Raw genomic sequence first — 10,557 nt, forward strand, 5'->3', positions numbered from 1 at the left:
GGTCTATATTTATATATATTTAGGACTGATTTTGGAGTGGGTTGGTATAAATTCCGCATGAAGAAAAAAAATAGAAATTTATGAATATAGGCCTAGCATAGTCTATAATTTTATAATTTTATTAGTTGTACTAATCTAATTTACGAGTCTTATAGAATTTTCAATTCTATTGTGTTTATGTGAATAAAGTAATTTTAGACTTACTAAAAGCATTTTATTGGCTACACTTCGGTACATCGGTAGCTCACACATAACGGATATGAGCAGTGCCCAAAAAGTCAGGAAGTAAAATAGACTGCAGAAAAGATGAGATAGGTCCATCCAGATGAAGCCGAGCCGTATAGGAGGCCACCTACAAATAAAGTTCCTTAGATTCTCTTAAAAAGAAAAAAAAAAATTACTTCCTTATTTTTGATTAAAAAGCCTTTGTCTTATCTCCTTGATTCTCCTACTCTTCCCACCATTCAATTTCTCCCCAAAATATCTCCTCCTCGATACATTGAAAGTACACACTCTTCGCCCCCCCACCCCCTACAAATACAATAAGAAACCTTCCCCCTTTCCCCCTCTTTCTCTCTCTCTTACCTAAGCACTCCTCTCTCTCTCTCTCTCTCTCTCTCTCCTGCTTCTCCTTCTTCCCTCCACCTTTTCCCTCGTTTCCTTCCCCTCCACCTCTCTCTCTCTCTCTCTCTCTCTCTCTCTCTCTCTAAAAGCCTTCGTGGGAGAGCTTGGGAGGAGGAGATAGAGATAGGCATGGGAAAGTACATGAGGAAGGCGAAGGTGTCGGGGGAGGTGGCGGTGATGGAGGTCTCCGCCCAGTCCTCCCTGGGCGTCCGCACCCGCGCCCGCACCCTCGCACTCCAGCGCCTACAGAAGCCCTCCCCGGTGCCGGACTCCTCCTCCTACCTCGAGCTCCGCAGCCGCCGCCTCGAGAAGCCACCGCCCCTCGCCCCCAAAGCCCCCCCGGCCAGGCCCCCCCATCGAACCAAAGTGGCGAATACCGCCGACTCCGACAAGGGCTCGCCGGAGGCCTCGCCGGATGCCGAGGTGTCGTCCGGGGAGAATGTTCTCGAGGCCGAAGCAAGGGACAGGTGGGTTTTGTTCGACAACTTGCTCGCGAAATCAGGCTTCTTTACTTGAGGGTTTCGGTCTCTTGGCTTATTGCTAAGTATGGTTTCTCGTTCAAAAATCTATTGGGGGATTTTGGAGTCGCAATAAATCATTTCTTTTTTGTTTTAATCACCATGGGCAAGGTTAGATGCCTCTAATTTTATTTTCCCCTCTTTCTAAAATTTCTACTTTTCAGGGTTTCAGAGAGAGGGAGAGAGAATCACTTATTCATTGCAGGCTTTAAAAAAAAATATTGGGGTTTGAAACATGTCTTTTGATCTTAGTCATGCTTTGCCTTCATGCTTCTTTCTGCTGAAGGGCTCTATTTTTTTTTTTTTTAGTCTATATCTAAGCTCTTTCATGCTTTGGAGGTCTTTAAAAAAACAAAAAAGAAACCCTGTTCTAGGGATTTAGGTTAGGGTTTTCATCTTTGAAATTTTTCTTTTTTTCATGCATTGGATTCTCTTTTTCTGGTGCTGGTGCCAGGCTTTACCATGTCTAATTTAAAAAGATTTGCTTTCTATTAATTTCTTACTGTATGATTTGGTGGCTGCTGAGACCTTTAGATGTAATATAAGTCTTCAGTCTCTCTCCCGAAAAGTTCTTTCTATTGTTGGAAAAAATTTCTCCTGCACAAAAAGGTTTAGTTTTTCTCTCTCCCCTTCTCTTCTTTTGGTTTTCAGGCCTGTTCCTTAAAATCGGAGACCACGAATCTCATCTTTAATGTGATCGTATTTCTGTTGGTGAAGCCTTGGTCCCATGTTTGTATTACTGTAGAATCTCTGACTTTTGGCTTGTTTACCTCTTTCACTGGCGTTTTGGTGGTTCTTCGATTTGGTTTCTGGAACAGAGTACCGCATGCAACTTGTGGCTAGGTCCATCTTCCGTCATGCTCTTCTATTATCACTAGGTTGATTATGTAAGGGGGTTTTCCTCTTGTTCTTTGAGTGCTGGATGGGCCCTCCTCCTTTGGTGATCAGTGGTTTTTCCATTGTTTGACATGGCCTGAACTTGATGACTTCATGCTTCCTGCTTATGAGGTGTTCTCAGAGTCGTCTTAGTAGTCTTGTGGAACTTTTATGCCCATATAACTTGGTTTACCAAACTAAAATCACACTTTTTGCTTATTTTTCACTGGGAAACTTGAGTGGCTTTCTGATGTTTTAAATGTTATTCTAGTTCTATGACTTTTCCCGCTTTCTTCATGGAAGACTTGCTGGTTCGCCTTGGCAAATAACCCGAATAAAACGAGATGGATTTAGTGGGCCTTGCTATTTTGTTACTACGTGCGATCTTTGACAAAAGTTGGCTGATTAATCTTCACAGTCCGGGGAACCGTAAATCTGAAAGCTTTAATGCATTTGTACCAAGTATCTGCACAGAAATGGTCTTCCTCTGTTCAAATCTTGTTTTGTTAAAAAATGAAGTCACGCTGGGACCATCCTCTGGCTGCATGTCGCCGGATTTGCCGCATGGGCCATGCTTCGCTATATGCGACATTTAAAGAACAGGTTAAGAAAATTAATAGGAGCAAACTCAACAATTTTCAGGTTTATCAAACTGCTTGTAGCTTGCTGACACACTTCATCACCTATGGTATTAGTGATCATGCTTGTAGCTTAAAGATTTTGCATTTTTTTCTTGTGATGCTTGTGGGATGTTTTCATTTTGAAGTGATATCATGTAAATGAGCAGGTCCGAGCACTTGTGATTTTTAGTTTAAATTTTTGTAGCCATGATTGGAGGGCTGTTGCTCATGGTAGACAGAACCATCGTCTTTAGAACTGTTTTCTGGTCCCTTTTTGTGATTAAGCCTAATTATTGAGGCTGATTTAGCTGTCTTTAAACTACCAATAAACTGTGCATTAAGTACTGTTAATTCTGCTTGTGTTCTAGTTTTTTGAGGCTTATGGCGATTGCTTATGATAAATAATGCTCCCCCCTTCCTTTTGTTTGTTTCTTCTCTTTCGAATCCTATACTTTGGGAAGTGGTGAAGAAATGGAGATTTTACATGTGGACAACTGCAGAGTAGTGATGTGATAAGGGTTTTTTGTGCTATTACTTGATTGCAGGAGTGTCAGGGAGACTACGCCTTGCAGTTTGATAAGGAATTCAGAAACCATAGGAACTCCTGGTTCTACAACGAGGCCCACCAGCTCAACTGCCACCAACCGGAGAATGCAGAATTCAATGCGCAGGAACATCCCAACGGCCCATGAGATGGAAGAATTTTTTGCTGGGGCTGAGCTACTCCAACAACAAATATTTATGGAGAAGTATACATTCCTTGGTTCTCTACTTTTGCGATATTATTGTTTGCTAAGCTCATGGCTATCCTGTGCAACAAGTGCATAATCTGAATCAAAAGGACAGGTTGATGAATGAGCTTTTAGGCTAAAGCTCACTTGTATAAGCATCAGCATGTCCTATAGGCCTTAAGTAGTTGTTGGGCATAACTTGATCAGAGATAGCAATGTTGGAAGATAGATGATGATATGCACAATCTCAGTTATATCGGCGATTCACAATATTTGTTTTGGTTGTTTTAATCCTTCTTGCAGGTACAACTTTGATCCAGTGAATGACCACCCACTTCCTGGCCGGTATGAATGGGTGGAACTGGACTCTTAGGCTGCGGATCTCCACCTTGGTGCTGCTTCTTTTCCTGCAGCTTCTTCATTGATCTCTGCCCAGGGCTTTCAAGGGAGGGCTGGGCTGCAGCAGTGGTGGTGGTGGCTATCACTACCCTTTCTTTTATGTTGTAAAAAAACCAGTAGTCCCAAAGGAACTTTGCAATCTAATGGTCTGTAACCCATATAGAGCTGATGAGCTACATCTAGAGAAGAAAAACCCACAGGTTCAAACTCACTGCAACTCTAACAGATCATGCAGAGGGGAAAAAAAGTAGGGTCAATCTTTTTATAGTTTTCCTTGATAGAACCAGTTATGTATTAGGCTCTTTTGTTGGGTAGGAGGTATACATTGCTGCATCTGATCTTGTATTTTGTCTATACTGCTGCTGATGGACCTGAAAAGCTCATTGGGAAATAAAGTGACCCATTTGCCCTTGTATTCTGCCCCTGAAATATCTCTTCTTGGATTCCATCTTTCCATATAACAATGCTCCGTACCTTGGTGAATGCCTTGTTTCTGCCGGAGTTTTGAGTTGTTGTCTTTGTTTCTACTGTAGGTACTTGTTTCTGCCGGTGTTTGAGGTGCTCTTTGTTTCACTCGATGAGATTACTCGCTTGTACTTTTTACTGTTTGATGATTCTGTGGTAGAAACATGCTTGTTCACCACTGGCAAATCTTGGGTCATCAAGGGATGTCTTCTGTAGTTCATTTGGTTTTTTATTACCTTCTGAAAGACTGTCCATTCAAGACTATGCTCGCGGGATACCGTCCGTTTGCATTCCAAGACCTCAAGTGCATGGAAAGAAAAGTATGAGCGCGACTTTTTATTAAAACACTGCCTGACACCGAGCAAGAAATGGAAGAGTGATTTAATTTTGTTCGGATACAAGTTTTTAGTTTGTTAGGGGCTCCTGTTTCACTTCATGGGGTCGCATGAGGTTTTTCACATGAATTCCAAAGTCTTCTTTTGTTTGATGGTTTCAAAAGTTCTTTGCTTGTCCAACCTCTAAGCCCATTTGTCCATTGTTCTCACCCATCGTTTCGTATGCCATCGACCTATGAAGCTGTGGCGAGTTGGCATCAATACAATTATCATCTTCTCTACATGTTCTAAGTAATTCGAAGATATTTCAAAACCTCGAAAGATCGTCCGTTCTATTTCATCACTGGAAGTAGAGGATATAAGGTAGATCTTGCATCACCAATCAGAAACTTTCTGCGTTCTGACTCCTTCCATTCTTGCAGCCGGCCAATCCATAAGTCTATTTCTTTCTTTGAACATCTGGCGCTCTTGGTTCCTTCATTTAGTAACCTTTTATATCTGTGTTGGATGCAGCTTCTGTTCTCCAAACCATCTCCCTTTGGTAGCCTAGATGGATTCAGTTTTGCTTGAATATATGATTCTTTTTTGTAAGAAATCTCTTAATATCTTTTGTCTTGTATCTAATTTCTGTTCTCCAAACCATCTTCCTTGGGGTACCCTAGATGGATTCAGTCTTACTTGCGTTTATGAAGTTCATGAATTTGGGTACCTGCTGACAGCACATACTGTTTGTTGATCAGTTTGTGCATTTCACTTCATGCAGTCGGCCGTGTTAGTCGGAGAGAGTTTCATTGAGGCTTGCTATTGTTTGATTAGTGCAACTCCATCGGCGAGTATGCGCTTTACAGAATGCAGCCACCAATTCATTTGAGTGAGTCTTTCTTGCTACTGGAGTCCCTATCTCTTAAAGCCCCATCAGATTTCCAATCCGAACCCTATTTTCGACTGAACAAAATTTTATATGATCTCAAACAAGCCCCTAGAGTCCGTGTGCCTAGGTTGTGCCTAACCCTAAAGCCCATTGTTGGGAAGGGCTGCACTCTATCATGCAGCCCACAATAACCAATGGATTAATGTAGCATAAAAGCTAACTTTGGTCGGCCATTTAACTCCCTAGACCTTCCAACCCTACATTAGCTAGTCCTAAGCTCCCCTGAGCTGGGCAAGTTGAACCTAATTGGCTAATATATCACCAGCAAGATGTACTCTTGTTCATTTTTTCCCTGTAATATCCTGTAGCTGCAAGCGCTATTATCTTGTCACAAAGTTAATATTGAGCGAATTGACTCGTGGAATGAGGGGAGCATGCTACTCTATCCTTCTATTGTGCTGAATTACATGCCTCCAATTGGAAAAGGCAACACCACAAATCCTGAGATTGTCATCACTGATTGATTCAAACAGCAATAGGAGTGAAGTATTAAGCTTGAAAAAGGATTGTACAGAGTATTAGGTTGATCAATTCATGTATCTAATATAATAGTACTACGAGGTGATAAGCAATGAATAGCCTTTGAGACTTTGGAGTAGCATTTGTTGTTAAGAAAAAAAAGGCTGTTACTAGAGACTCAACAGACCCGAGAAAGGACAGCAAAAGGTCAGTTTTCTCAATCAGATGTTCAAAAGTCAAGAGAAAATAAGAAAATTTCTTCTGAAGAGTTATCAAAATTGTTCGCATTCAAAATTTTCCACCTATGCCACCAAAAGGTCAGTTTTCTCAATCAGATGTTCAAATCTTAGCTACACATGATTAATATTAGATAGACCATTACCAAGGTACTTTGACCTGTTGCTCTGAGCAGAAATGTGAATCCCAAGCATAATTTTGGTATTTTTTGGGTCAAAGTTGGTTTCTAAAGCTCATGGATGAAGTTTAGGATCGACGGCTAAGATTTAAATTATTTGATATGGTTAGTTGTAGTTATAGGTTTAATTTAAGATATTGAGTGTCTTCTTTATAATAATGTGAGGAGTAGAACAGTGTCCAGCATTATGAATATTTATACTAAGTTCAATAATTTCTCAAGCCTTTCGTTTGATCTTTGGCTTTATTATGGATTTATGATCTTCATCTTCTCCTTATTTTCTTCACCTCTTCATTCTGTTCTTTTATGACTCACAAATAGTACAGAGTTCACCTACACCGTATCTTATATGATAGAAGGTTAGATAAGAAGCTTATGGTGAGACAAATGGATTGGATAAAAGTAAGGAGATCTAAAGGTCCTAAAAGCCGGAAGTACATGGACTTGATGCGGGTAAACTTATGGAGCTTACCTAAAGTTGTCTTGTTAGCTCACTCTTGTTCTACCCTGATGAAAAGAAAGTTAAGTAGTTGAAATAGGTGTAGAATTGCATGCCAGCTGAAGTAGATTGACCGCGCCAACTCAAAATTCAGAACAAACACCAAACATTAAAAACAATATTTGTAGTGGAAGAAAAAAAAATTGGAAGGAAACATAATTCTATTCAAAAGAAAATAAAAGCCAAAACAATGTGTTTGGCCCTCTCTCACAAAGATGCCTCACTAGAGAGGCTCCACATACAAAAATTATTCTCTCCTCAACTCTTCACATGGCTTTCTCCTCCCCAATTATAAAACCATAATATCTCTCCTATTACATGACAAAAACATCACTATTTCTCTCCAGCTAAAAAACAAACTCAAATATATTAATTCTAAGACTCAACCTAACAAAAGTGGACTAGCACTAAAAGATACACAATTCCAACTAGATTGGAATAGAATCCTAGTATAAGTAGGACAAATAATGGACTTCTAACAATAGATACCACGAAGTGACAACTCATAGATGGTGATGGGAGTGGAAATGAGTGAAAAAAGAGGATTTGTTTGTAAGGGTTTCTTAGCAAATTCAAGTCCCCTTGGTCCGTGGTAACGAGATGTAGTTATAGAGGACTGCCAATAATTAGACATTTAAAGATGATAAGTGATTGGGTGCCTTGCATGGTCTCTCATGTATGGAAGGTGTTTTGAGTGACAAGGAGAGCAAGGAGGCTTAAAATGAAGAGGCTCTTGGAAGAGCATATAAATTTAAAGTGATACGAGTGCGAGGCATCAGAAGGAAATGAGAATATTTTAGAAAAAGATCTTTCTAGCACTGACTACAGATTGGATTCAAAAAGGTGATGATGTATCGAACTGGGATGAAAATTTGAGTAATAAACTAGAATTACTTTCAAGGTAATGGATGGGGAGATCATCAGTTCATCATGATTGGTACAAGCATGAGATTCTCATGTTTCCAACTAGAAAAGTAGTAGTAACTTCTTATCGCATAGTATGATAATTTCATTAATCTATGCCATGCCTATTACGTGATGTTGAGGGTTTCACGACTTGCTTTTGGAGTTGTGTAGGCATTAAATTAGTGACAATCTTAAACTAAAAAAATATTGATGGAAAAATGAACAATATGATCTTTATATGTACCCTTGAGTAGTCCTCTATTTACAAAGGTGAACAAATGCATAATAGATAATGATACAAGCTTTTTACAATATATGAATTATAGTCAGTTACAAAAGATGGTATATTAATCTATTTAAGGTCAGATAGATCATCTGGAAAAGGCATCATATCAAGTTAAATAAGATAAGAGGACAAACATGGAAGATAACCATGAGACTAACAAGGAAGATAACAATGTGAGTCGGCCTTAGATTGCTTTCTTTAACACAAAGTTCTGCTTGCTAAGCTAAACTTAAGTGCCAACATAAGTGCTAGTTATGCTGGATATGCATCTGTCTTCATGGACAATCCAAAGACCCACAACCAAAGGCCTTGATGCAAAAGTTAGATGAGTAAACTCTGCATCCATAATTCCATATAGAGGCGATTCTATTGCTCGTAATTGCCTAAGGTCCAACAATGGTGTAAATCATGTTAGAGACGTTTTGATCTGCTATCCTTGTGTGTCAACTGGCCTACAACAAATATTTATCCTTAAGGGAAAAAAAAAAACTCAAAATCTTTATCTTGCCCTTTCTGCCTTTCTTTTTGAAACACAAAAGTTCAAAAATTTTTGAGAGCTCAATCATTTTCAAGTAAGTGTTAGAAGGAGAAAAGAAAGGATACAAAGTGATAAGAAGAATAAATAAAGAAATTAGAAAATTCTATCCAAAGTAGAAATTTCTGATTCTGAAACTGAGTGATTTTTCCGGATTTGACTGCATTAAAAGTCCCAGTAGTCTAAAAATAAAAATTCATAATTACAAAAGAAAGTAGCAAAATTAAGGTAATATTATCATTTTATAGTATGCCCAAGCAAACCCTAATTGGTCCTTGTCATTTAAGATATTTTGTAGATATTTCATATTGCATTATGTTTTCATCATTTCCTTCTATAAAAGTTAAATTGGAACAATGAAAGGGCTAACCCTATTTATGAGAGAGAAACATATCTAATTTTCTTAATGAAGTAGGAGAGGGAGAAATTTAATGACGATGAGATGGATTTCTCCAAACTGTATTTTACTACGTAGATGTTTCATATAACAACAACAAAGTAAACTAAAGATGCATAAAACATAACAAACAAAATTAGCTAGAGATAGGCCACCGAGTTAATGTTGCCTAAGTGATGTTATAACTCTAAACTTTTTTGTTGAAAAGTATCAATAATTCGCCATATCACAACCCTCTTAAAAACAATATTATCTTTGTATTCTTGATTATTCCTCTTCCATTAATTTTTTAAAATATGTATGCCAACCTAAGTCAAAATACACCATCAGATGTTGGTTTTATTTAAGACTAGTTTATAATTATATTCTTTTACCATCTATCTATTTTACTTGTAATAATATAAGGACCATATAAAGGTGCCAACTACCTTGTTGTTAAAGTTTCTTGACAGTTGTATTAAGTCATGGAGGTGGATTTGGCTCTCGTTTAGTTTGGAATGGAATTAGAGGTATCTAAACTTTGTATAAAAATCCCATATATTACTTAATTAAAATAACAAAAATAGAATATTCATACATTAGGTGGTTAATTAGAGTTGATACATTGGTAAGCAGAAATAAAACATACTAAAGCTATTACAGAGGCTACAATAACAATACTACCACTATGGTAATGAAGGTTGGATGGCATTTAAATTCATATTGAGATGAGTATAGCAAAGACTATGTATGATATGGTTGAGCCAAGTAATAAAGGTTGCATGACACATGCCTCTTGGAAAGACCCTAGTTGTATTAGACCGTCAAATGATTGAGTTAGCATCGAATCTAACTCTTTACAATAATTTAAAAGCACCCATCCTACTTATATCAAAGTTCTAAATGATGTATTGTACCATTATAACATACCAATATTGAAACCTTTATTGATCGTATTCTGTAACAATTGTAATGATCATTATTTGCTTTAAACTGGTATTCCAAAATTTATACTAGAAGTCTAGAATAATCATTATTGCAATAAATATTCTAGAAATGATTTGGTCAAAAATAAAGGACAATAATGGAAAAGTTATGGTGTCATCTTTTCATTCATTTTTGGATAAAATATATATTTGCTATCATACAATCAATTTTGAAGAGGAATTTGATCAAAAAATAGTATTTTATTTTGAGAAGAGGTACAAGTGAAAACAATATCTATTAAATGTATTATAATATATATTATAATGGTAAATGATGCATTAAAATGTAAGGTTTTAAATTCTGTGGGATGGAGGTATTCTGTTTTCTCCATAGAACAGTGTGCTCTCCTGTCTTACCCCATCCTAACGGCAGTCTCGATCATGTATCCCGATAAATTTTCCTATCTTTCTTTCCTTCTTTTGTTCTTTCTTTTTCTTCTTTCTGTACTTTATTCTTTTTTTTCTTTTTCTTTCTTTTTATTTTTGAGAAGAGGTACAAGTGAAAATAATATCTATTAAATGCATTATAATAGATATTATAATGGTAAATGATGCATTAAAATGTAATATTTTAAATTCTGTAGGATGGATATATT

The 10,557-nt window shown here is 37.6% G+C and overlaps 1 protein-coding gene across 1 annotated transcript; it reads left to right on the forward strand.

Annotated features, from left to right (window-relative positions):
- Window positions 1-613: 613 nt before the first annotated feature.
- Window positions 614-4,193, forward strand: LOC103716255 (cyclin-dependent kinase inhibitor 5-like). The gene is made up of 3 exons (XM_008804182.3): window positions 614-1,091; window positions 3,184-3,387; window positions 3,673-4,193. The coding sequence occupies exons 1-3, from the start codon at window positions 754-756 to the stop codon at window positions 3,740-3,742; spliced, it is 612 nt and encodes a 203-aa protein (XP_008802404.1). The 5' UTR covers window positions 614-753; the 3' UTR covers window positions 3,743-4,193.
- Window positions 4,194-10,557: the final 6,364 nt, after the last annotated feature.

Source organism: Phoenix dactylifera, chromosome 2, assembly GCF_009389715.1.
Source record: "Phoenix dactylifera cultivar Barhee BC4 chromosome 2, palm_55x_up_171113_PBpolish2nd_filt_p, whole genome shotgun sequence".
In the NCBI taxonomy this organism is placed as follows: domain Eukaryota; kingdom Viridiplantae; phylum Streptophyta; class Magnoliopsida; order Arecales; family Arecaceae; genus Phoenix; species Phoenix dactylifera.

What these genes read in the sequence shown, in the direction of transcription:
- LOC103716255 (XM_008804182.3), top strand. Translation starts at nt 754, where the DNA reads ATGGGAAAGTACATGAGGAAGGCGAAGGTGTCGGGGGAGGTGGCGGTG. An exon ending in GAGGCCGAAGCAAGGGACAG is followed by an intron (nt 1,092 to 3,183) that starts GTGGGTTTTGTT and finishes ACTTGATTGCAG; the next exon opens with GAGTGTCAGGGAGACTACGC. An exon ending in CAACAAATATTTATGGAGAA is followed by an intron (nt 3,388 to 3,672) that starts GTATACATTCCT and finishes TCCTTCTTGCAG; the next exon opens with GTACAACTTTGATCCAGTGA.